Here is a 13727-nt window from a genome sequence, read left to right as displayed (position 1 = left end):
CTTCCTTCCTTCCTTCCTTCCTTTTTTATGACTCCTTTTGTCTTTCTTTGCTTCTCTCTATCTCTCTCCTCCCTCTCCCCCTCCTGTATGTGACACCTTCATTCCTCTGTCTTTCACAGAACAATTTTTTCATTCTCTCACCTTTTTCTATATTCTTCATAGCTCTGCTTCCCTTCCATGAACTATGTTCTCTGTCATTACAGAATCATAGATTGTCCAAACTGAAAACTGAGGAAACTATCAGCAAGGAAACTGAAGTTCAGCCTGATTACACAGCCACCTTAGGGATGACACTGAGTTTGAGGCCGAGGCAATGCTAGGACCCTTCTCCCCTGTTCTCTTGACTTTTAGTAAATAAATATACCAAGGTATTAATGCAAAACCAATGGACTTTAAATTAGCTTCGAAAACTTCAGTGAAGAGAGTTTGACATCTCTTCCTCTTAATTAAAAAGTGAGTGATGAGTGAAGTATTTTTATCATTCTCTTTCTTAAAAGAAAGCAATAACGAATAGTTCATGTGTAGTGAAGATAAAACCTGCCCATTTCCTCCTTGTTCCTTATTATTCATGAAGGAGGATGCACACAGACTAAATGAAAACTGTGTCTGAAGTTTGTGAGAATTATTCATGTCTTAAGACAAATATAAACACCTTCCCCAAATAAAAAAGAAGCCATTGAGAGGAAAGAAATAAAATAGGAGCTGGATAGCTAGCTTTCTGACTTTGGGAAAATCACTTACTATGTTCAAGGCTTCTGTTTCAAAACATGAAGGGATTGGACTTAGGATAGTAATACCCTTCCAGCTCTCAAATTTGGTTACGTGATAGGGAAAACTTAGTTGTTGGTGCAAGTTAAAATGCTCGATGGAAGGTTAACTCATGTTTTAAAGAGGGCTGACTCCAGAAAGAAGATGCCAATAAGGTATAGACAAGTGTGAGGGCTGCCACTCTTGACATTCAGGTTATGCATGCAACAAGGGTAGCACATTTAAGAGGTATTATTTTTATTATAATCATACTAGTATATGAGAATAGTGCATAAGTAAGGACAGAGATTCTAGGCCTTCTAGCCTAGCTCTGGATCATGGAGCCTTCTCATATATTCCCCGATAACAACACTTGACCATGCACCTCACTGTACACTATGCCGCCCATCCCCCAGGGATTCCCTGAGTGGCTTCCTCTCTTCTGCCTAATTTGAGGCTCAATTCCTACCTCCCACCCCTTTTCTTATAGCTTGACTCCAAACCTGACATAGAGGCTTTGCCTGGAGGTCATGGTTTTGTGAGGTGCAGAGTATTTTTGCTAGGGAGTGAATGAATACTATGCATGCAACCAGGATTTCTGGTTGCTGTCATGGGGCTATAACAGGTTGTGTTAATAAGTTCACATAGTATTTAAACCATTATTTTTATTTATTTTTTTTAATTTTAAAGTTTTTTATTCTTTTGTATTGGTTTACCTACAAAAGTTATATACATTGTGTTGCCTGGATTCCTCCATTCACACTGTGTTTCACATTATCATTCTCATATATTGTGTTTTGTAAAATTAATCATCATTGATCCATGCCCATCATTACTCTACCTTTTAGGTCCCCACTGGATCTTGCCTAATTCTATCAGCCCCTCGCTACATTGTTTTTGAGAACAAATTCTTTCAATTTCCCTCACCCTGTACAACTCCATGATTAATCCCTCCTCCCCCTGCACATCTTCATCCCTCTGCTTCCACCCCTCTTGGATCCTTATACTAATTCTACAATAATAGTTTTATGCAATATTTATCCTTGTGGGACTGAGTTAGTTCACTCACCATAATGCTCTCCAGTCCCTCCTTATTTTTAATTGAAAGAGTACACACTTTTCTAATTAGCACATACATATCATAGTGGCTAGCAGCATCCACAGGCACAATTGTGAGTCCTGGGAAGGCTTTGTCATCCACAAATAGATCCCACACTTTGATGGATTTTGTAAATTTCTATGTAGAAATTTGTTCTTTCCACTTAAGCCATAGTCTTTAATTCATCTAGAGGACAAATTCTTCTGAAAGCTAAAGGTTCAAGCTGGTGTTAAGCCCTCATGCACTTTATGAATGAGTTTTAGGATGTTTATCTGAACGCAGATTTTGGTGGGAAAAAATTGATAAAAGGTCCTCAGTGGTGAAGGGAATGCCACTGGTATGAGGAAAGAAAGGCTAGGGCAATAGTTCTCATACTTGAGCACGCATCAGAATCACTTGAAGAGCTTGCTGCACTCACTTCCAAAATTTCTGATTCACTGTCTGGGATGAGGCCTACGAATTTGCATTTCTAATAAGTTCCCAGGTGATGTCCATGCAGCTGGCCCAGGGCCATGCTTGGAGACTTGTAGGGCAAGAAATGAGGAAGTCAAACTTCAGTGCTTTGGCTATTCTGCTGCAGGCTGAAGCTGATCTTGGATGACCCTTGTGAGCTCTGTGCGCATCAAACCTGGCTAGTGTAGTTTTGCTCAACTGGTGAAGGCCTTTGAGAGCTATTCCCTCATTAAAAGGCTTGGAGCTCCTTGGCTCGAAGATGTTCTCTAACCACAGAGTGCTGCTAAGTCAGATGCCTGGAGCTCCCATTAGCCTTTGCCTTCAGCAAGTTTCCAGATGCAATGCTGCAGCTGGATATATTCCGTAATAAGAGAGTGGATACACTCTCTTATTCTCAGAATTTGACTGCACAGAGCTCTCTGCTTTATTTTCTCTACTTGATGACAAATTGGTGCAGCCTAAAATGGAATCTCCAGGCTATGGATAATAGATGTGAAAGCACTTTGAAGGGTAGAGAGGGCTGTGCAATTGTAAGGCATTATTATTATTTCAGAGAAAAGGGAGTCTATATTTGTATTGCCTTTAAACATTTTGGTTGGACAGAAACTAAATAGCGCTTGATGACTGATGAATCCTTGAGGCTAGGCACATTGAAGAAAATTATCTATCACATACTGATGTTAAAGTGAAGGCAATTAAAATGATTGTTGTTTTTGACTTGACAGTTGCCTTAGAAATATCTATTTGGTACTTAAAGAGTCCGAAAGAGATATCTGAAAGAGTGTAGATGACTCATATTATTATATTTGTACATCAAAATAAGAGAACATGTTTAATCTGCATCCCAATCAATCAGTTTATGACTAAAGGATAAGAGTCCTCCTCAAATAGCCTGTCCCACAAGAGAAAAATGGATAAAGGTAAATGCTGGAAACATTTGCTGCACTACATTTCCCACCCTACATCTCCAGCCACAGACGCCTCAAGGCAAGGGGAATTGCAACCACCAACCATCACCATTAATCACAGGAAACCTGGTGCTACATCACTTAGCTATGAATAAGTAAAACGACCTAGCAGTTTCTGCAGTTAGTTAAGGGAGGCATTGCAGAGAGTGCTATCATTAGTTTTCTGTGGCCTGCACTCCTGCAATTGTTTCCCTGTCTTGAGTTAATTGGAATTTTTAACCTTAACTTCTCTATATGTTAGCTCAGAATACACAGTTTGTTTTTTTTAAGTGCAGAATACAGGATGACTGTCTATGAGGTATAGGGTGAGAGAAGAGAAAAGAAGTTTATTTGGGTTTATGGTCTAGCCCTTTATGTTGAACGGACACTGCTGTACAGCAGCTGACCATGAAGTCTCATTACTGTTCTCTGCCTTTTCTTTCTAGGGTGACTGGGTATGGCTGAAAAAGTTCCCCTCTGGAGATTTTGGAGACGTTAAGTCAGTCAAATCAAGTGCAAGTGATGTGTTTGAAATGGTATGAGAAATTCTCTCTTTCTCCCCCCCCCAATAAACTCAAAGTAACTAACATCAGCTTTTTAGGAAGATCCACTTCACAAGCAGATGAAGCAACTAAATGATTATTACTGGTACAGTAATTGAAAGAGAAGATAAAAATATATGCTCTATAGTCAGAGACATGACGAGTTCAAATCTAGGCTCTACCACTTGGTGACTTGTACAAGTCATCAAAACTTTCAAAACCCAATTTCCTTATTTATATATAAAAAAGAATATTACTGTCTAGTTCCTAGGATTAGGATGAGAATTGACAGACTATTATGTACAGCTTTTTTCGTATTAGCTGACACTTAACTTCTTGGCAAAATGATCACTATTTTGATCATTACTAAGAAAATATCCCACAATCATTTAAAATCCCCAGTTACCTGACCTGGAAAAGTAACATGGTTATGTGTGTTTTCATTTTGAAGGTTGTAGTTCTTTTTCTTTTCTATAAATACTTCACATATATTATAAATACCATATGTTGTTGTTGTTGTTGTTGTTGTTGATTGCCTTCAAGTTGAGCATGACTCTCATAGAGACCCTCTGAACAAAAGGCCTGAAGCCTCTCTACAACTATTGACATCTATCAAAGTTCATAGAGTTTCCAGAGGCAAGTTTAGGAAGTGGATGTCACTCCTGCTTACAATGTTAAAAGTTATTTTAAACATTCATATATATTATATCATTATTAGGTGCTCTGGGGTGGAGTACAACTCATAGCAATCCTGTGAACAGTAGATCTGAACCTTGCCCTATCCTATATATTACACGTTGTGTACCGTTGAGTCAAAACCTATCCAAAGCTGACCCTCTAGCTGGTTTTCAGAGGCTGCAATTGCACGGGAGGAGATTGCCTTTTCTTTTCTGGCAGATGAACTGTTGAATTAGAACTGTGTACCTTTGGGATTGCAGCACAGCTTTTTACTACTAGGCCACTAGAACTCCCTACACAGAAGTTACTATAATAAAATAAACAAGTATTTGTAACATTTACCAACATATTTTCCATTTATGGTAACTTTAAATTTTTTATCATAGACTCAAGTTACCATATGACACCATTTCTCTTCATTTGGGACAACTTTCTTTACTCATTTAACCTGTAAATCTGCTGATGATGTATTTCTTCAGTTTTTGTCTTTTTTTTAAAATGTCTTTAGTTTTTCAATTTTGAAGACTATTTTTACTAAATATAAAATTCTAGGTTGGCTAAGTTTTCCTTTAAGCATTTTAAAGATGTCATTTCATTGTTTTCTTTATTCTTTTCCTTGTGATAGAAATGCAACCATTTTTCCCTTCAAGATTTTCACTGTTTCTTGGGATTTCAGGGATTTGATTATGATGTCTAACTGCATCAGTCTTGCTTGGAGTAGATCCTTATATTGTTAAATTGATACCTTTAGCTAACTTAATGACCTTTTTTAGCAGTTATCAAAGTTACATTTTCAGTATTCATTTTAAGAATATTTGTGTACAGATATCAAATATACATTTCACCAAAACAGCTTTCAAAAATTTTTTTAAATGAAATTCCACTGCTGTAGAATGGGACTGACATCAGGGTTGGGTTAAGAGTGAGAAAAACTGGATGCATTATGTCTACTTAATTGAAACGGATGAGGGAGAGTACAGTTTAAAAGCAATATATTATAGGGCATTATGATTATCGTAAGAGTCAGGAATGAAGATTGCAGAGTGGAGTATACTTAGGGTGGGGGTGTACGGGTGGATTATATACCAATGAAGGAATTTTTCTTTAATTTTCAAAGAGAAGAGCGAGCTGGCGGTGGGGGGTGTGTGGGAAGGGAGAAAAGTACAAAAATGAATGAATGGAAATTAAAAATCTCTAAATATTCATGAAAATTAATAATAATAATAAATTTTTTTAATAAAATTGTGTGATTTTGGTGAACGTTCACAAAGAGATTGGTTTTCATTTATTCATTCATACACATTTTCCTGTCTACTTCTCTCCCATTCACTTTGTAATGCATGTCCTATTCCATATTGTTAGTTTTCTTTTGTCACCTTTTAAAAAAAATTGTGATTTTAATGACAGTTTACAGAAATGTTGGATTTTAATTTATTTATTGCTGCACATTTTCTTTCCTACCCCCAGTTCACTGTTTTTTTTAAACATTCATTGTTGCATAAAGATTGTTAATTTTCATACACATAATGTCTAATCATCCATTCCTTTCAGAGTATTCTCCCCTTTACCTGTTCACTACAGTGTTCATTTTTTATCCGTGATTTTCCTGCTCTCCCACCTTTCTGTATCCATCCTATTGTTGTAACAGTGGTCTTATGCAGCATTGACAGCATTATTCAAAATAGCAGAGAGATGGAAACAGCTAAAGTGCCCATCAACAAATGAATGGATCGCAAACAACAAATGCTGGCAAAATTATGGGGAGATTGGAACCCTTATTCACTGTTGGCAGGAGCATAAAATGGTGCAACTACTACGGAAGGCAGTATGGCACTTTCTAAAAATGTTGGAAATAGAAATACCATTTGACCCAGTAATTCTGCTACTGGGAATATACCCTAAAGAAACCAGGGTTGCCACCCAAATATGTGCACCCATGTTCATTGCTGCATTGTTCACAATAGCAAAGAGATGGAAGAAACCTAAGTGTCCATCAACAAATGAATGAATAGAGAAGCTGAATAGTCATACAATGGAATACTATACAGCTCTGAAAAAGAAGGAACTCATAAAATATAATACAAAATGGGTGACCCTGGAGGACATTATGCTGAGTGAAATATCTTAGTCACAAAAGGACAAATACTACATAATGCCAATGTTCTAAAACAGGACTGACATGGGGGCTAGAGGGAAACTAAAAGAGTATAGATAATGTAGAGTGTATTGGAACAGATGAAGGAAATAACTGTTTAAAAGAAATACATGGCTGGAGGGAGGGGTGGGTAAAGGAAAGGGGAAAGATCTGGTGTGGGAAACAATGTATATAAACTTTCTAAGTAAACCAGTACAATTTTTTTTAAAAAAAGAACAAATCACGCATGAATAAAAAGGAATATATGATTAGGCATTATTTGCATAACAACAGTCCAGAATAATAAGCGCACAGAAAAGTGGAATGGGTATGGGGGAGGGAGGGAGGAAATTGTGCAACAATGAATGAATTTTTTTAAGAGAAAAGTGAATTGAATGAACAATGAATAAATAGAAATCCAAGTTTTTGTAAACTTTTGTAAAAATCACAAGAAAAAATATGTAATTTAAAAAACGAATCAGTAGAGAAACTGTGATACATCTACAAAATGGAATATTATGCAGCATTGGAAAAAATGAAGTTATAAACACTACACAACATGGATGAGTCTGAAAGACATGCTGAGTGAAATACATCAGTCACAAAAGGATAAAATCATAACATTTTTTGACTGCCATTTTAAAAAAAATTTATTTTTGTGTGTGTACCACCAAATAAGATCTGACTGGTACAGGAGGAGATTGCCCCTCTTTCCCCAGCAGAGCAACTGGTGGTTTTGAACTGTGTACCTCTGGGATAATCTTAAGTAGAATCTTGCTTGCATGTGAAATTAATGATATTGTTCTGTAGTTTCCACACTAAGTTGGGTCACCCTTCTTTGGAATGGGAACAAATATAGATCTCTTCCAGTCAGTTGGCCAAGTGGTTGTTTTCCAGATTTCTTGGCACAACTTGGTGAGCACATCCAGGGCAGCATCTGTTAGTTGAAATATGTCAATTGGTATACCATCTATTCCTGGGGCCTTATTTTTTGCAATTTCCTTCAAAGCAGCTTGAACTTCTTCCTTCATCAACATAGGCTCTTGCTCAAATGTTATCTCATTAAATTCTTCCGCATCTGCCAATTCCTTTCGATACAATGACTCAGTATATTCCTTCCATCTTCTTTTAATACCTCCTGGATCATTTAATATTCTGCCTAAAGCATCCTTGATTATAGCAACTAGAGGTTTGAATTTGTTCTTCAGTTCCTTGAGCTTAAGAAATGCTGAACGAGTTCAGCCCTTTTGATTTTCCGACTCTAGCTCCTCGCACATTTCACTGTAATACTTTTGAAGATTATCCAAAAATGACAGGAACAGCACATCCGTAGAGAACTGCCAGAAGTCCAGGCTGGGTTTGAAGGGGTCGTGGTACTAGGGATATTGTAGCTGATGTTAGATGGATCTTAGCTGAAAGCAGGGAATACCAGAAGAATGTCTATCTGTGTTTCATTGACTATCCAAAGGCGTTTGACTGTGTGGATCATAACAAACTGAACTGACTCTGAGAAGACTGGGAATCCCAGAACATTTAATCGTGCTAATGCAAAACCTATACTTGGACCAAGAGGTAGTCGTCAGAACAGAGCAGGGTAACACTACATGGTTCAAAATTGGGAAGGTGTACCCCAAGGATGTGTCCTATCTCCATACCTTTTCAACCTGTGTGCAGAGCAAATTATCCTAGAGGCTGGGCTCTATGAGGAGAATGTGGCGTCAGGATTGGTGGAAGATCTATCAACAATCTGCGTTATGCAGATGACACAACCCTGCTTGCTGAAACTGAGGAGGACCTCATGCACTTGCTGCAGAGGGTCAAGGACTGCAGCCTTCAATATGGACTGAGGCTCAATGTCAAGAAGACAAAGATTCTCACCACTGGACCAATTGGCAGCATCAGGATGGATGGCAAAGAGATTGAGATTGTTCACAGCTTCAATTTGCTCGGCTCCACAGTCAACACTCTTGGACCAGCAGCCAGGAAATAAAAAAATGTATTGTGATGGGAAAGTCTGCTGTTAAGGACCTCTCCAAAGTACTGAAGAGCAATGGTGTCTCTCTGGAGACTAAGGTGTGCCTGATACAGGCCATGGTCTTTGCAATCACCTGCTATGCATCAGAGAGTTGGATAATGACTAGGGAGGATAGAAGGAGAACTGATGCCTTTGGGCTGTAGTGCTGGAGAAGAGTATTGAGAGTATCATGGACTGCCAAGAAAACAAACAGATTCATTCTGGAGAGGGTTAAACCATGCTACTCCTTGGAGGCAAGGATATTGGGGCATTGTCTGACATACTTTGGACATGTTGTAAGGAGGGACAGGGCCTTGGAAAGGGACATCATGCTTGGGAGGGTGGAGGGACAGCGCAGAGGAGAACAGCCCCTATGAGGTGGATTGATTCAGTGACTGGGGTAATCAGGATGGGTGTGTCAGAGGCAATGCGATTGGCACAGGATAGAGCAGGGTTTAGGGCTGTTGTACATAGGGGCGTTATGAGTTGCAAACGACTCGACGGCACATAACAACAACAACAACCACCACCTCTTGGATTACAGTGCAGCTTCTTGCCACTAGGCCACCAGAGCTCCCATGACTGCCATTTCTTAAAAATTATTTTCCCCATGTACTCTATTCCTTATTGCCTTCAAGTCAGAACGGACCCATAACACTAGTAGGTTCTCAGAGGCAGTAAGTCTCATGGGACGAAATTGACTATAATTATTCCAGAGTAGCTGGTGGATTTGAACCACCTGTTTTTGGGTTGGCAGTGTGCCTCCTTACCCCCTAGGCACTAGAGCTACCTAAACCAGAGCTATGGGACTACACCTAGTTATATATTAGACTATTGAGTCCTCAAAAGACCCCTGAGGCTTTGTTAATATTTTCCATAACTATTTTTCTTCTAGTTATTTTTAGTTTGGGGTAATTTTTATTCATCTCTATTTCATTTCACTATCTCTTCTGGACTCGAGTAGATCATGAGGATGGCACATGACAGGGTTCACATGTGTTGATCATCGTGTTCACTGTTGTTATTTTTTGATGCCATCAAGTCGAGTAAAACTTGTTGTTATGTGCCATCGAGTGTCCTCCGACTCATAGCGACCCTATGTACAACAACCCTAAACCCTCTTCTGTCCTGTGCCAATCTCATTGTCTCTGACACACCTATCCCTGTTCCACCAGTCACTGAATCAATCCATCTCATTGAGGGTCTTCCTCTCTTAAACTGTCCCTCCACCCTCCCAAGTATTTCATCCCTCTCCAAGGACTAGTCCCTCTTTGCCACATGCCCAAGGTATGTCAGAGAAGCTTCAGAATCCTTGCCTCCAAGGAGCTGACTGGCTTCACCCTGTCTAAGGCAAAGTTTTCTGTTCTCTTAGCAGTCCATGGTATATTCAATACTCTTGTCCAGCACCACAATGCAAAGGCATCAGTTCTCCTTCTATCATCCCTAGTCATTGTCCAGCTTTCTGATGCATAGCAAGTAATTACAAAGACTATGGCCTGAATCAGGCACCCCTTAGTCTCTGGATTGACTTTGTTGCTCTTCAGTACTTTAGAGGGGCCTCAAGCAGCAGACTTTCCCAATGCAATTCTTCTCTTAATTTCCTGGCTGCTGGTACCAAGAGTTGATTGTGGAGCCAAGCAAACAAACGTTGTTAACAATCTCAATCTCTTCACCATCCATCATAATGTTGCCAATCAGCCCAGTGGTAAGAATCTTTTTTTTTCTTGAGCTTCAATCCATATTGAAGGCTACAGTACTTGACCTTCTGCAGGAAGCACTTTAGGTCCTCCTCAGTTTCAGAAAGCAGGGTTGTACCATCTGCATAACACAGTTTTGATGAGTCTTCCTCCAATTCTGATGCCACATTTCTCCTCATAGAACCCAGCCTCCTGAATGATCTTAGTGATGCTGTAATAAACAGATCTGAAACCGATGCCATTGTCATCATCTCTGACACACTTGAGTCCATTGGTGCAGTCACTGTGTCAATCCATTTTGTCACTGATCTTCCTCTCTTTCACTGATCCTCCCCACCTTTTCAAGTATGATGTCCTTCTCCAAGTCGCTCCTGGTAACATACCCAAAGTATGTGGGACCGAGCTTCAAAATCTTTGCCTTTAAGATGCAGCTTGGTTTCACCCTCTCCAGGACAGACCTGTTTGTACTCTTGGCAGTCCATAGTATTTTCATTACTCTTCTCCAATGCCACAACTCAAAGGCATCAATTCTTCTATTATCATCCTTAGTTATTGTCCAGCTCTCTGATGCATAGCAAGTAACTACAAAGATCATGGCCTAGATCAGACCCACCTTAGTCTGTAAACTGATACAGTTGCTCGTCAGCATTCTGGAGAGGCCTGTGAGAGTAGATTTTCCTAATGCAATTTGTCTTTTGCTTTCCTGGCTACTTGTGCCAAGAGTGTTGACTATGGACTCAAGAAAGTTGAAATTGTTAACAACCTCAATCTCTTCTCCTCTATCATGATGCAGCCAATTGGCCCAGTGGTGAGAATCTTTGTTTTCTTGATGTTGAGCTTCAACCCATATTGCACACTACAGTCCTTGACCCTCTGCAGCAAATGCAGCAAAAGCCATCCTCAGTTTCAGCAAGCAAGATTGAGTCATCTGCATAATGCAGGTTGTTCAGTTTTCCTCCAATGCTGAGGCCACTTTCCTCTTCATAAAGTCCAGCCCCTTGAATGATCTTTTGCACATATAGACTGAAAACTTAGGGAAATAGAATGCATCCCTGACAGACTCTTTTCCTGATCTTGACCTTATAGTGTTTCCTTTCTCTGAGGACTGCTTCCTGGTCCAAGTTTTGTATGAGCACAATCAGGTGTTCTGGGATTCCCATTCTTCTCAAGGTTAGCCACAATTTGTTGTGATCCACAGAGTAAAGTGCCTTTGCATAGTCAATGAAACATAGACATTTCTCTGGTACTCCCTTTTTCCAGCCAAGAACCATCTAACCATTAATGATACTCTCCCTAGTGCCAAATCCCCTTCTAAGCCCAGCTTCTATTTCTGGTAGTTCTCTCTCAAGGTTTTGTTCCTGGTGTTTTGGATAATCTTCAACAGGATTTTACTTGCATGTGAAATGAGTGATATTTTCGATAATTTCCACACTTTTTTTTTTTTCTTTCTAATTGATGCCTTTGAGCTGTGGTGCTGGAGAAGAGTATTAAGGGTACCATGGACTGCTAGGAAAACAAACAGATTCATCCTGGGAAGGGTTAAACCAGTGGGCTCCTTGGAGGCAAAGATTCTGAGGCTCCGTCTAACATACTTTGGACATGTTGTAAGGAGGTACCAGTCCTTGGAGAAGGACATCATGCTTGGTAGGGTAGAGGGACAGCGCAGGAGGGGAAGACCCTCTATGAGGTGGATTGAATCAGTGACTGGGGTAATCGGGATGGGAGTGTCAGAGACAGTGCAATTGGCACAGGAAAGAGCAGAGTTTAGGGCTGTTATAGGGTCGCTATGAGTCGCAAGCGACTCGATGGCACATAACAACAACAAACAATCTTTCTATTATCATTATTCCACACTCTTTGGAATCATCTTTTTTCTTTCTTTTTTTTTTTAAATGAGAATAAATCTGGATCTCTTCCAGTTGGTTGGCCAGGTGGTTGTCCTTCAGATTTCTTGGCATAAGCTCGTGAGCACATCCAGGGCTGTATCTGCTTTTTTAAATAAGTCAGTTGGTACGCCATCAATTCCTGGGACCTTGTTTTTTACCAGTTCCTTCAGAGCAACTAGAATTTTCTCCTTCATCACCATTGCCTCTTAAACATAAGATGTTTAATGAAATTCTTCTGTGTCAGCCAAATTTTTTGGTACAGTGACTCTGTGTACTCCTTCCATCTTATTTGAATGCTTCCTAGATCATTCAGTATTCTGCCCATACCATCCTTAAGTATTGCAACACGAGGCTTAAATTTGTTCTTCAGTTCCTTTAACTTAAGAAAAGTCAAGCAGCTTCTGCTCTTTTGATTTTGTTTCCAGCTCTTTGGGCATTTCATTATAATACTTTGCTTTGTCTTCATACTTTGTCCTTAAGCTCCTTAACTTCTTGATTTCTTCCCTTTTTTGCTTTAGGGAAATATTCAGAGTCTCTTCTTACATTCATCTTGGTCTTTTCCCCTCATCTGTCTCTGTAATGACCTTTTGCTTTCTTCATGGATAATATTCTTTATATATTCCCACAGATCATCTGGCTTTTTCTCGTTAGTGTTCAAGGTTTCAAACTGTTCCTGAGATGGTTTTAAAATTTGGGTGAGACAGACTAGAGGTCAGATTTTGGTTCTTGTGGATTTGATTTCAATTTTGTTTAGTTTGAACTTGCATATGAATATTTGATGGGCTTTTCCACAGTCAACACCTGGCCTAGTTTTCACAGCTAATTTTTAGTTTCTCCAACAATTCTTTATAATCAGTCCTATTTCTGTGTAAGTGAGATCTACATGTATGTATAGTGGCCATTTGTGCTTCTTATAAAAGGTATTTGCAATAAATAATTGACTGTACAAAATTCTATCATTTTGTCTCCAGTTTTATTTCTGTCACCTAGGCCCTGGTTTCCGACTACTGAACCTTCTTCTCTGTTCCCAACTTTTTATTAGTGCATCCTGGTTGCGTGTTTGATCGATTTCCAACTGCAAAAGTTGGTACAAATCATCTATTTCCTCCTCTCTGGCTCTGGTTGTTGGGGCATGTATTTGAATGATGGTCATATTAATAGGTGTTCCTCGTAGGTGTATGGATATTATCCTATTGCTCACAATAACGTACTTCAGGATAGATCTAGAAATGGTCTTTTTAACTACATATGTGACCCCATTTTTATCACTTTTTAATTTCTGTCATAGTAGATCACAAGATTATCTGATTTAAAATGTCCCATGTCATTCCTCCTCATTTCACTAATGCCTTGTATGGCAATATTTATGTATTCCATTTATTTCTTAACAATATCCAATTTTCCTACATCCATGCTTCTCACATCCCACATTCCAATTACTAGTGTCTGCTTACAACGGTTCCACCTTCTTTTTGTTTGCGAACCGGAGAGCTCAGCCTCAGGTTCCATATCTGCTAATCTAATTTAAGT

General features: G+C 39.3%; 1 protein-coding gene across 1 annotated transcript in view; it reads left to right on the top strand.

Annotated features, from left to right (window-relative positions):
• The window catches only part of GUCY2F (guanylate cyclase 2F, retinal), a 208437-nt gene that overhangs the window by 111142 nt on the left and 83568 nt on the right, over positions 1-13727 (top strand). Inside the window, exon 8 of the mRNA XM_006889911.1 lies at positions 3693-3782. Within this exon, the coding sequence (XP_006889973.1) occupies positions 3693-3782 (90 nt within the window). The remainder of the gene's footprint in view (positions 1-3692; positions 3783-13727) is intronic.

This window comes from Elephantulus edwardii, unplaced genomic scaffold (genome assembly GCF_000299155.1).
Source record: "Elephantulus edwardii isolate Elephantulus edwardi_28Jun2011 unplaced genomic scaffold, EleEdw1.0 scaffold00083, whole genome shotgun sequence".
NCBI lineage: Eukaryota > Metazoa > Chordata > Mammalia > Macroscelidea > Macroscelididae > Elephantulus > Elephantulus edwardii.
This window is presented reverse-complemented; position numbering and strand designations above follow the sequence as displayed.